Source organism: Puma concolor, chromosome B3 (genome assembly GCF_028749965.1).
Source record: "Puma concolor isolate L17-30 chromosome B3, mPumCon1.1.hap2, whole genome shotgun sequence".
Classification (NCBI taxonomy): Eukaryota; Metazoa; Chordata; class Mammalia; order Carnivora; family Felidae; genus Puma; species Puma concolor.
In genome coordinates this window covers 130,222,298-130,236,016 of record NC_141672.1, presented here as the reverse complement: position 1 = coordinate 130,236,016, position 13,719 = coordinate 130,222,298, and the positions used below count along the sequence as shown (strand labels likewise).

At 39.5% G+C, this 13,719-nt stretch overlaps 1 protein-coding gene and 1 non-coding gene across 7 annotated transcripts in view; both read left to right on the top strand.

Annotated features, from left to right (window-relative positions):
• Positions 1-13,719, top strand: part of LRRK1 (leucine rich repeat kinase 1) — a 133,096-nt gene that overhangs the window by 35,678 nt on the left and 83,699 nt on the right. For 4 of the 6 annotated variants that reach the window (XM_086711396.1, XM_086711395.1, XM_086711397.1 and 1 more), the window contains one exon: positions 10,842-11,005. In XM_086711396.1, coding sequence (XP_086567522.1) covers positions 10,842-11,005 — 164 coding nt within the window. Of the gene's footprint in view, positions 1-3,694; positions 4,130-4,157; positions 4,466-10,841; positions 11,006-13,719 lie in introns of those variants that run through there. The other 2 variants (XM_086711400.1, XM_086711399.1) reach the window with 2 other exon arrangements.
• Positions 11,661-11,824, top strand: LOC112856633 (U1 spliceosomal RNA). Its single transcript, XR_003223187.1, has one exon. It is a non-coding gene; the product is annotated as a U1 spliceosomal RNA (small nuclear RNA).

The window sequence follows — 13,719 nt, the reverse complement described above, 5'->3', positions numbered from 1 at the left end:
AGCAGAAGGAGAATTTTGATAAATGGGGAAGGGGCAGGAGCTCCTTCCAAGTTGCAGAAACACCAGAGTAAAGGCTGAGGGAGCCTGGGGTCCGTGGAGGAAATGAGGGTGCAGTGTAGGGGGGGAGCACACCCTCTGGAAATAACCCTCTGTTTGTGTACCGGTCCAATTTTTTTTTTCTCACGAATTTCGCAGTAGTTTTTTGTTTTTGTTTTTGTTATTTTTTACTGTTTAAGTTCATTTATTTATTTTGAGAGAGAGTGCAAGTGGGAAAGGAGCAGAGAGAGGAGAGAGAACCCCAAGCAGGCTCCACATGGTCAGTGCAGAGCCCCACGTGAGGCTTGAACTCACAAACCGCGAGATCATGACCTGAGCTCAAATCGGACACTTAACCAACTGAACCACCCAGCTGCCCCACAGTAGTTTTTTTTTTTTTCTGTGCCATTTTGTTGTTGTTTTTAAAAGAGATGACAAGATTCAGACATAAATACTTGTCAAAACCTTGCAGCCATTAAGCAGCGAAGGTAGGACTTGAACCCAAGTCGTCTCATCTGAGTTGAGTGGCATTTCCGTCACCACGTTTTAGCATAGTTCACAGTTCTTGGGGAAAAGACACCACTGGAAAGAATCTGGGTGCCTCATCCTTAGTTTCCTTCTAGACTGACATATTTTCTTCCTTCCCCTGTGCCCATCTTTGCCAAGAGGAAGTTGGAGTCAGCCAGCAGTTTTACAGTGCTAACCTGGAAAGTGTATTTTTATTTATTTTTTATTTTTTTTATTTAAATCCAAGTTAGTTAACATATAGTGTAATAATGATTTCAGGAGTAGAATTTAGTGATTCATCATTTACATATAACACCAGTGCTCATCCCTGAAAAGTATATTTAAAACACTACTTTTCCATTATAGCAGTAACATAAGTAACTGGAAAACTGAGCAAAGGGAAGGGATCGCCTCAAATGCCACCACATAAGGAAAGCCAACGTTATTCTCTTGGAGTCTTTCCTTTTTGTCAGTTTTCCTATGTGGTGTTGCATTATCCCTCTGTGTGTTCAACATGATAAGCATTTATAATGCATTAGGTGCTTGGCATAACCTCCATTCTTTGCTCCACGAAACAATACCGCAATCAGCATCTTCATGCATACTGCTTTTTTTTTTTTCCTTTGCACATGTTTTTAAATGTGTAGAATTATTCCCTCAGAGTCAGTTCCCTAGAAGCTGGGTTGCTGTGACAAAGGATGGCCTGGCCCTCAGTGTGTATGCCCACGATCGCCTCCCCACAGTGTGACCACTTTCTTTTTCTGTCTTCAGATTGTCCCATTTTATATTATGGGAGTATTAAACAAAGGAACTGTCTTACTTCTGTGATTTTTACTTCCCCAGAAGGATGGTTCCTCTTTCTTTACCAGGGCAGCATTTGTCTCTCGAGCATGCTTTCTGTTGTAGATGTTTAAAATCTGGGAAGAAGACAGCCTCACACACTGGCTCTTCCCTCCGTCTCATTAGGCTGTGTCCCAGAGTCTAGCTCAGCATATGCTGGGTGTTAAACATTTCTAGAATGAATGAGCAATAAATAAATGAATATTTGGAAGAGGAACTAAGTATAGGAAAGAATTCATCTTTGTAGCTCTGTATTTCTGGGTTTTCTCTTCTGCTGCTGCAGAAAATTCATGGAGAATTTGACTTCCATCGTTTGCTCTCTGGTTTTTCCATCTAATGAGACAGGATCATCTCACCTTTTAGTTTCCATGTGTTTGCCAAGCACATTATGTTCCAAATAAGTATCCCATGTTTGGTTGGGAGCACACAGCCTGGGTTGGGGGCTAACCCAGGGGAGGGTTAGGAGGGGGGGAGGGGGGAGGGTCAGGGGTTAGACTTTGGTGGCAGGTGTTGAAGGGTCCAAGTCCCAGCTGTGCTCTCTGACCCCTCAGAACACTGGTCAGCTCATGAAGGACAGTGAATAGAACCCCTGCCTTCATGGGTTTGGCAGGAAGGTGGAAGTATGGAGGACGTTTCTTACAACATCAGGCGGAACTCAATAAATGGCACCAATTACTGGCATACTAAATATTATTATTATTGTTAGACCATTTTATTTTGTCTTTTAGAAATCTGTGACATGCTTACAGACTATTGTCCCAAGAGACTTTCTTGCTCTACCCAGAACCAAAACAATTGGTATATCCAAGACAAAGAGTTCTTTCAGTTTAGATAATGCCATCAAAGAACTGGTTTGTGAAGCCAGGTTGAAAATAGTCAACCTTGGGCTGAATATACTTTTTAAATCTCTTTTTCTGAAGTTCGAAGTCAATCCAAGCTTGGTAAGAAAAAACAATATTGGAAAACACAAAATTTTAAAAATCTCCATCCACTGCACCTGCTGAAGGCATCTGCTACTGTCATATATACAGACTGAATTTTTATAAACAAAAATAATAGACTGTACACATTAGAAACCTTGTTTCTCCAAGCATTTTAATCCCATATAATCTAAATTCTGTTACTCTGCATATTTTCAAATGATGTCAACCAATGATGCCTCAACCTGTGCCCCATGTCCTACACTTTTAGCTTAATATTATGTATGTATTTTTTATTATTAGTCTTCATTATTATGTTTTAATGGCTCATAGTAGTTGCTCATTTTGAACTACCCTGAGTCACTATTTTAAAAGTCATCTCAGGCTGCTGTAACAAATTGCCACACGCTGGGTGACTTAGACAACAGACATTCATTTCTCACATTTCTGGAGGCTGGAAGTCCAAAGTCAAGGCACCAGCAGATTCTGTTTGTGGAAAGGGCCCACTTCCTGGTTTGCAGACAGTCATCTTGTTATTGGATCCTCACTAGGCAGAGAGCTGTGAAAAAACTCTCCTGTGACTTGTGCCACTAAATCCCATTGTGGGGGCTCCATCTTCATGACCCAGTCACCTCCCAGAGACCCTGCCTCCTAAACCATCACCCTGGGGATCAGGGTGAAAGCATGGATGTTGAGGGTATACAAACATGCAGTCCACAACAGGCATTAAATGGGAAAACAGGGTGGCAGGAATTCTATGAACTCTGGGGTCAGAAAGACCTGCTTCCACTCTTGCAGCTACCTGCCAACTCTATCACTGTGAACAATGTCTGTATTCTGGCCCCCTTCATCTGTAAAATGGCAGCCATGACACCTACCCACAGCACTGCGGTGAGCATTTGATTAAATAACAAAAATCAAGCAGCAGTCAGTGCAGGGCACCTAGACATTGCCTTTCTATAAGCCATTCCCTAAAACCTGATATCGGCCATTTACCTGGTTAGCAGGTTCTTCCCTCTGCTGTTGTAGGTAGTTCTGCAAGGGAGTGTCATAGCTTAAGAGTGTATCTTTTTGTGCATGCCATGTTATTTCCTCAGATAAACTCCTAGGAGAATAGGATGTTGTTATATAATATTGCTATATATATAGCGTATATATGTATACATATATTATATATATACATATACACACATATAATATTGCTATATATATATGTATATATGGCTATATATATGCAATATATATATTGCTATATATATATGACATAATGTATGCCAGAATATGTTATATATGTTATATATATATGTATATATGGCATAATGCATCAACACCCTATTCTATATATAGCTACATATACTATATATATAGTATTGCTATTGCTTTCTGAAACAGTCATACAATTTGCCAGGCCTCCCACAGTGACAAATGTCACCACACTCTGGCCAGCCAATGTACGTTAGAATTCATTACACTTTTCGCCATGTCGGTGGGCATAACATGGCATCTTAAGATGAATTGTACTTTTTATTTCTAAAGAAAATAGCACTTTTTCTTGTGATTTTCTCTTGTGTGAGCTGTTTGTTTGTATAACTGCTCATCCCCCCCCCCTTATTAGCAAAAATCCATTTGGTGAGAATATCCTCAGAGAAGCTGTGCGTCTGTGCTGTGAGGCTCTGAAGCACGAGAAACACTCAGCGTCCATTGCGGAGCGCTGTTCTGTGTGAGCCATGAGCCAGGATGCCACCGCTGCCTGGGCTTTCTTTTCTGATGCTGGTCGATCCAAGTGGCCCAGCGTGATGGGGCTGAGCAGCAGCCATCTGGAGCTGGTGAGGAATTATCACCGAGGGTCACCCTGGGGGTCACATCACCCTCCACATTCCCCAACCTCTGCATCTTTCCCGAATAAATAAAGGGTTGGATTTCATCGTAATACGACCCAGAGACGAAAACTGCTACTGAGGCTAAAATCCTAGAGTGATAGCTGCAGAGAAAGAAGCATCCTTCCAGCTGAAGGTTGGTGAACCCAGGGCTACAGCAGGTGAGCCCCTGCAGAGCCAGGAGGGTGTCCCCTCCAGAGAGGGACAGTCCCTGCCCTCAGTGCTCTGGCCACCCAGGGACTCGGGGAAAGATGCAGGACAAGGTCCTTAAGCGATCATGACCAGGTCAGTAGCATCCTGAAGTTTTTGTGTGCTTTGCTGTGAACTGTGGGCTGAGAGATATGTCTTTACTTTTTGCTACTCTGTTGATAGAGATGAATGGAATAAAAAAAATCCATAGATGTACAAGTAAAATGTTAGGGTCTTTTCCAGGATATATAGAGGATGCAACAGATTTTGAATGGACAGACAGCATTCTCTTTCCATCATACATGTTTTCTTTGGTGGGGAAGAGAGAATTAAAAATAATATATATATAACAATAATATATATAATTGTATATAATATATATTATTGATATAATTATACATAATTAAATATATATATGAGAGGCCAACATTTAGAACTTAAAGAATTAAAGTCACTTTCGTATTACTTCTCCATTGTCCTAGATTTGTAGAAGAAAAACAGTAGAGAGAGAATTTTATTCTGATATTTGGGTGCAGAGGGATGACTTAACAAATATTGTTCTAGAAGAAAAGGTAAGACTCTCCTTAGGACTCTCCTTAATGGACTCAGAACCAACAAACAAAGGAGGACTCTCTTTAAGGGGGGAGGTTCATGAGGAACTGTTCATGTAAGTGATATGGCTTTTACAGTTGACATCACTCAATCATATTCATGGAATTCTATTTTACTATGTCCCCAAAATAGAAGAGAAGAAAAATTTCCATTCATTTTCCTGCAGTCAGAATACTCTGCGTTTCCAAAACCTGAATTACAGAAATGATATTTAGAGCCTGAATTATTGGCAACCGAAACCATTTCTCCTAGCAATGGCTGAATACATAGAGCACACAGTGTTGCTGAAAATATTTCTTTTATAAATAGAGTACTATATTGAAAGTGATTCTCGAGGACAAAATAATATTCTCATGCCACAGGCTAAAATACTGTTTTAACCAAATGCTTCTTCACATTCTGAACTTTAATTAGCATCATGTCCAGCATATTTAAATACCAGGCTATGCTGATATTATTGTTTGTCACCAACCAGGAATATGTCCACTATCATTTCACAGCTTACTGTAGATGTTTCCTGTGTTCTTGAATAGTTCTACATGGGCCAAATCCATAACCCTAGCCATCCACTCTATTTGTAGCCTCTCCTCACTAGCTCCTACTTCTAATTAATTGATTCCTAAAATCAAACCAAAAACCAAAATTGTGCTCTTGATTTTCCCTTCTCCTCCTTTATTTGTTTACTGACTTCATTAAGCATATTTATCATGTTAATTTTGCATTAAAAGCAAGTGAGATGCCTGTTTGTAGTGTATGTGAGTAAGTATATATTCATGTATATATATATATATATATATATATATATATATATATATATGGGATTTTCATTGCTGTATAGGAAAATAATGACATTGCAATAGAGAACAAAAAGGGATTTTTTTTTGAAACTGAATCATTCTAATGTTCTACAATTATTTTCCTAGTGGTTTTAGTGACTTATTTGGTATTTTATTGAAATAGGATACACGTTGGGTGTTTATATTTTTAATACGAATTTTACATCTGTATGAACAAAACACTTAGAGCTGTCACATTTTACTGCAGAGAAGAATAGAATTATGGACAATGGCTGATTAACAGGCACAAATCCCTGAATAATCTTGAGTGGTGTAAATACAGTCCTCCGCTTTAAGTTTAAATCAGAAGTCACCAGTTGTCAAATACAGAGCTGTAGTATTTGGGGGGAAAAGTAATATGAAAGTAAATATTTACCTCAAGAAAAGGTGTCTGATGGTGGGGAGGAAGGCTTCTGCTTTATTACATCATGAAGTTCTGTATTATTTTTTTTTCAGTGAGAATGTGCTCTTTTATTACTGGTGTAATTTCTTTAAGGTTTAAAACAAAATAGTCATCTATTTCCATTATGGGGAAATAAAGAACAAACATCTTTTCTAATTCCATTATTAATTCCACCCCAGCCCATCCTTAATACTAATTATTAGCATTGTGGTCTTTTTTCTTTCAATTTAAATATATGCTAACCATTATTTTTTATAATTTCAGGAAATTAAGAGAAGTTGGCAGATTAAATCAAATGCATGCACATTAGTGGATGTTTTCCTGTAATGTCCTTCCAACAATTTGAATGTGCCAGACCCCGCCCCAGCCCTCAGCATCAGTCACAGTGGACGTGCATTGTCCATGCAACCTAAGAAAATCAGATGCAGAACTGAAAACACCACAACGTTAAAAATTATATAAATAGAATTGAGTAGAGTCTTGGTTCCGATTGCATCATTTACTGCACATATGCTGCATTATTTAAAAATCAAGTTAAAGTAAAATCACCCTTGTAATTTGACATGCACCCTCTACCCTCTAGGTTCTGCCTTCTCAGTGTCACTCAATTGAGACTCAAAGGTGAACTGTTTTTATTTATGTTCCTAACGTGAACAGAAGAGGTCACTTTATACTTGCTTGTGTACACACACATACCACACACACACACACACACACACACACACACACACTCTCTCTCTCATGCTTGTAATCTACAGAGATAAGGGAAATATTTGTTTAATTTTGAAAAATGGGCAATGACATAATTAAGTGCCCCTCCTGATGGATGCTGCTGCTGTTGATTTTACCTCCTTCTTGCAACCTGCCCATGCTTTTCTCCTCCCAGTCAGCTCTCTGATGTCCCAGGGTCTCTGATGGTAAATAATTAATGGGACAGTTAGCTTGTGTTGGGGAGCAAAGCTGTCTTACTCACAAATGCAACCACTATACCCTGAGCCGTTTTGTGATTCCTCTTTACAAAAATACACAACCAAAGATCCCCAGTAATCTCCACTCAGACACAGCAATCTTGCATTGGTGTTTTGGGAATGATGCAGATGGTGTGTGATGCTTATCCCTTCCATGGATTTTTCAGAATGGTCCCTTTGAAGTAGTGGAAGTCATGGCTTAGAATCAGCTGTAAAGACCCCGAACAGTGTCAAGCGCCTTTACTGTAAGCCCTTGTCTTTGCCTTTCTACAGAGCAGGATTTTTCTGCCCTGATGGTGGCGCTTACATAGTGTGCCATATGGTCGGCCCTGCATTTAGGGTATGATATTTTGATTCACTTCTGTACATTTTGTTACAAAAACAAACAAGCAAACAAAAAAACGTAAATGTGAAGTTGAAAGAATTGAACCATGTACATCCATTACCCACTACCTAAATTCTACCATTAACATTTTCTAAAGTTGCTCTCTCACATTCTATCCGTATTTGTATCCCTGTGTCCATCCATCAATCCAATATTTTCAGTACATTTCAAAGAAAGTTGCAAGCATCTGTACACATCACCCTCAAAATCTTCAGCACTTATGTTATTAACTACAGTCCAATATTGTTGATAGTGCTTGTGGGTAAAATCCATATAGAGCAAAATGCACAAGTCTTCATTAGACTGTTTGATAAGCTTTGACAAGTAACAAACAGCAATTTTCTCATGCCCCCGCCCTGGTAAACTTCATGCTTGCCCCTGCCCCCCAGGAACCACCATTCTGATTTTTTTTCACCCATCGATTACAACAGCATATAAACAGAATCATTTTGTGATCAGTCTTTCACTCAGCATTATGTTTTGAGACTGCCTGTCACTTATTTCATGGATCAGTAGTTCATTCCTTTTTATTGCTGAGTAGTTACTAAACCACCGTAGTTGTTTATCTGTCCTTCTGTTGATGGACACGTGCTATTTACAGTTTGGAAACAGTATGAATGAAGCTGCTGTGAACATTCTTGGATAAGCTTTTTAGACATATTTCTCTTGGCTAAATATCTGAAAACAGAATTGCTGGATCATAGGGTAGCTGTATGTTTAGTTTTATAAGAAACCACCAGACTTGTTTCCATTTTACACTCCATTTGTGCCATTTTACACTCCAGCCAATGAAGCATGAGTGTTCTGGTTGCTCCATAATCTCACTAAATATTGTAAGTCTTCTTAAATTTTGGTGATTCTGGTGGGAGTATAGCTGTGTCTGCTTCTGGTTTTAATTAGCATCTGTCCGATAATTAGTGATATTGAGCTTTTTGAATATTTTTAATATCCTCTGCTGTTCCAATCTTTGCCCATTTTTAATTGGGCTGTCCTTTATTACTGAGTTTTGGAATCATTTTTGTATTCTGGATACCATTCTATTTTTTTCTTGATTTACGTTTGGTAAATATTTTCTTCCAGTATACAAGTTGCCTTTTCACTTTTAAACGGTAGCTCAATCTTCTGATGAGCAGAAGTTCTAAAATTTGGTGAAGTCTAATTTAGTAATTTTTCCTATCATGGTTATTGCCTTCTGTGTCCCATCTAAGAAATCTTTACTTACTCTCAAGACATAAATATATTCTCTTATGTCTGTTTTTCTAGAAGTTCCATAATTTTAACCTTTATGTTAGGTCCATGGTCTGTCTCAAATTAATGTGTTGGGGGAGGGGGGCGGGGGTGAGAAGTAGGAGTCCAAGTTTCTTTTTATTCATTGTGGGTGTCCAGTTGTTCCAGCACCATTTGTTGAAAAGACTGCTTTTCTCATTGTATTGCTTTGGCACTCTTGCAAAAATCAACTGAATGTACAAGTATGGGTACATTTCTCAATTCTCTATGCTGTTCCATGGGTTTATTTGTCTATACTGGTACCACAATGCCTTGATTACTGTAGCTTTATAGTAAGTCTTGACATCACATGGTATCTATCTTCCAGGTCTCTTCTTTTTCAAGATTACTTTGGATATTTAAAATCCTTTGAATTTCCATACAGATTTGAAGGTCAGATTGTTAATTTATACCCCCCAAAACCTATAAAAATTATGGCTGGGATTTTATTCAATCTGTAGATAAAATTGAGAAGAATTGACCTGCTAATAATATTGATTTTTCTAATCCATGAACATGGAATGTCTTTTCATTTATAGAGGTCTTCCCATCTTTGGTTAAATTTGTTTCTAAGTGCATAAATGTATGTTATTATAAATATATATTTTTTTAGTTGTCCAAATGTCAGCTGGTATAATGTGATTCACTTCTGTGATATGAGAGTTTGGAAGCCAACCTTGCCCCACATTATTTTCACGTGAGAAGAAGCTTCTTTTATTCATTCCTTCAAAGAGGTAGCAGAGACACGGAGGAGGTTCACCCTAGCCTGAGAGCTAGGGGTCCAAACTTCAGTTCAGGTTTGCCTTTTACTGACTATGTGAACTTGGCCAAGCATGGTAGGATTCTCTCCCTATTTCATTCAACACATTCAGAACATAACTCCTCATTCATTGTGGTATTTTCAGTAATATTTATAGAGGTAAAACTTTTAACTCTGATTCACTTGCACATTTGGAAATCTGGTAGAAGCCTTGAATTTTCTCCTCAGAAGAATGTACACACACACACATGTGCATGTGCGTGTGCACACACACACAGACACACACACACACAGAGTTTTGTGTCCAATTTAGGATGTTCAGGCAACCTCGGAAGGCTGTTCATCAACCTTTGAGGTCCACAAAACCCCTGTTCTAAAGGGAGAGCTCAATGAGGGTAGGAGCTGACTTACTTTACTTATACATCTTCAGCACCCAGTATGGTGCTCAGCCAATCATGACTGCTCAGTGAATGCCCCATCATTGCTGCAACATGCCTGCTGCAAAGCTCGCCATTTTTCCCAAGTAGCACAGCCAGTGTCACAATTAGAGGACAGCAAGATATTGCCTGATGGATGAGCCACATTTCAGATAACCAGACTGGCAGAGTCAAGAGATATCTTAGGGACACCCTGGGCCAGTCACACTAGTGGTCCAATGGCGTCCCAAGGCCTAGAGTTTCAGAGGATCGCCAAGATCAGAATGTGGCATATTTGTGCAGGGGCAAGTATGGATGAGGGCTGCTGATTCTAAATCCCACACCCTTAGTGGGGTTTTCTAGGCAGAGTGAGTATAAATTTCCAAATCCTGAATATTAGACCTGTCTTTCTTCCACCACTAGATACTATACCCCTGTGAGGGAAACAGAAGGGGAACAATTTGGCTGGACTTTCAGCTCTCCCACCAAACCCCTACTTTTCTGTCGCTGTCAGTGAGATCAGCCTGGCAGTTCCCAGCCAGGCAGCTGCCATAGGTGCCCTGGATCCACTCCATGGCAGGACAGTGTTGCTGCACAGACAGCCTGACTCAGCACCAGCCCCAGACAGAAAGTCCCTCCCACAGGGCTGCAGATCCCGGGGTCTGCTGTCCTTGGTGACACTGGCATTATTTCAGGGCAACCCTTTTCTCTTCCTAAAGCCCCAGATTTATTTCATGGAGAGCTCATCCTGCTGTCCTCTCCGTGATTCCCATGAGCGGCACGGGCAAGTGATGGTGACATTGTGTGTGTGCTTCCGTCCACCCAGGTGCTGGGGACATGGGCAGCAAACCGTCCACACCAGGCAGTGACCCCACAGCGCGGTGCCCGGGGACGGAGGGCATTCACGCTGCATACAAGCAAGGAGACCCCAGCAGGGCCCGGCACTTGCTCCAGGAGGCTTGTGATGACAGCACATCCCAGCTAGAGAAGGTAGGGTCAACGCCGGCTCCTTCAACCAGACTGGGGATCTGGCTTGGATGAAGGTTATCATTCAGATTATTTCCTTGTTATCCTCTAATCATAGTGGGGATTTTTTTTACCTCATTTCACGTGTAAACTTAATGGCTGCCAGTCTTGTCAAGCCAGTTCTCAGCCTGCCACTATCTATGCACACCCTTTCACCTTCCCAGGAACTGAAATGTGAACAACAAAAGGCCAGTCTGAAGGTTTAATGTACTGTATTCCTCTACATTTCTTTTCCATTATGAAAATAGCGCAAGCTAACAAGAAAATTTAGAAAAATGTAAAAGTAGAGAGGAAAAGAATAAGAAAGTAACCATATTCCTAATGCAGCCAAATAGTCCCACTTAACAATTTCATTATTTTTTCTCTCCATTTGCTGATCTGTACGTACATTGTTGTTTCTAACAGAGATAAAGTCATTTTGTGTATATAGTTTTGCATGCTGCTTTTTCTCACCTAATGTTATATCAAGCATTTTCCATATGATTATAAATTCGTGTGTGCTTTAAAGCAAGAAAGGTGTTTACACTTCACTTTAACTGGTGAAATGTTGAAACCGGTAGACTTGGTTAAGCTGTGTGTAACACCCAGAGCAACCACTTTAAAAACTATACAAAGAGGTACACTTACCTGGCAAGGGAGATACCATGATCATGAAGATGGTTTTCCCAGGGTGAGGCTCATCCATTGCACTCCGGATGTGCTAAGCCCTGCGATTTCCCTAAATGTGGGAAACTGGACTACATAATTTGTGGTAGTGGGGGACTGCATTCGCACTTTCCCCTGAAAAGAAACAAAACAAAACCATACAAAGAGGTATACTCAAAAACACTATTGACCAATCAAAATGGGATTTGAAAAATGTTTAAGAAGCTCACAGGAAGGCAGGAAAATAATCAGAAAAATGAAAGAGTAAACAAAACAAAACAATGCATGGCAGACCTTAGCTTTAATATGTAAGTAACTATATTAACATAAATTTTCCAAAAACATAAACTTTAAGAGACTGCAGAGTAGATAAAAAAAAATAAATAAATAAACAAAAGGGGTGCCTGGGTGGCTCAGTCGGTTAAGTGGCCAACTTCGGCTCAGGTCTTGATCTCGCGGTCAGTGAGTTCAAGCCCCGCGTCGGGCTCTGTGCTGACAGCTCAGAGCCTGGAGCCTGTTTCGGATTCTGTGTCTCCCTTTCTCTGACCCTCCCCCATTCATGCTCTGTCTCTGTCTCAAAAATAAATAAACGTTAAAAAATAATAATAATAACTAAAAATAAATAAATAAATAACCATGAGCAGCTATATTCTGCCTATGAGAAGCTCACTCCAAAGAGGATATATGTGGGTTGAAAGTAAATGGATAGAAAAAGATATACCATGCAAATATTAATCAAAAGAAAGGAGTGGCTAAGTATCAGATAAAATAGACTTCAGACTAAAGGAAGTTGCCATAGACAGGGAGGAATATTTCATAACGTTGAAGGAGTCAGTCCATCAAGAAGACATAGGAATCCTAAATGTGCATGCACCAAACAACAGAGCTGTAAAATATGTGAAACAAAAACTGGCATAACTGAAAGGAGAACGAGATAAATCCACAATAATAATTGGAGACTTATAGTTTGACACCCTCTCTCAACAAATGATAGAACAACTAGGCAGAAAATCAGTAAGGATACAGAACTTCACACCATCAGCCCACAGAATCAAACTGACATTTATAAAACATTCCACACAACAAGAGCAGAATGCACATTCTTTTCAAGTGTCCACAGAGCATATCTCTAGATAGACTGCACATCCTAGGCCATAAGATAAACCTCATCACATTTAAAAGAATTAAAATCAGACAGAATATGTTCTCTAACTTCAGTGGAATCAAACTGGAAATTAATAGCAAAAAGATAATAGGAAAATCTCCAAGCACCTAGAAGCTAACCACAGACTTTTAAATTACCCATGGATCAAAGACAAGGTCTCAAGGGCAATTTAAAAAATACTTTTAGGGGCGCCTGGGTGGCGCAGTCGGTTAAGCGTCCGACTTCATCCAGGTCACGATCTTGCGGTCCGTGAGTTCGAGCCCCGCGTCAGGCTCTGGGCTGATGGCTCAGAGCCTGGAGCCTGTTTCTGATTCTGTGTCTCCCTCTCTCTCTGCCCCTCCCCCGTTCATGCTCTGTCTCTCTCTGTCCCAAAAATAAATAAACGTTGAAAAAAAAAATTAAAAAAAATAAAAAATACTTTTAACTGAACAAAAATGAAAATACAACATGTCAAAATTTGTGGGATGCAGCTAAGGCAGTGCAGAGAGGGAAATTTATAGCACTAACTACTTACATTAACAAAGAGGAGAAGTCTCAAATTAATGATCCAAAACTTCCACCTAAAGGAGCTATAAGAAGAGCAAAATAAATCCAAATCAAGTGGGAGAAAGGAAATACTAAAATTAAGAGTAGAAAAATGATGAAATTTAAACAGAAAAACAATAGAAAAAGTCAGTGAAAAAAAGGTAATTTTTTGAAAAGATCAACAAAATTGACAAACCTCTAGGAAAACTAACATAAGACAAGAGAAAAATATCTAATATCAGGAAGGAAACAAGGAATGGCACTACATACCCTACAAATATCAAAAGGATTGTAAAGGAACAACTCTATACACATAAATTTGACAACTTAGATGAAATGGACC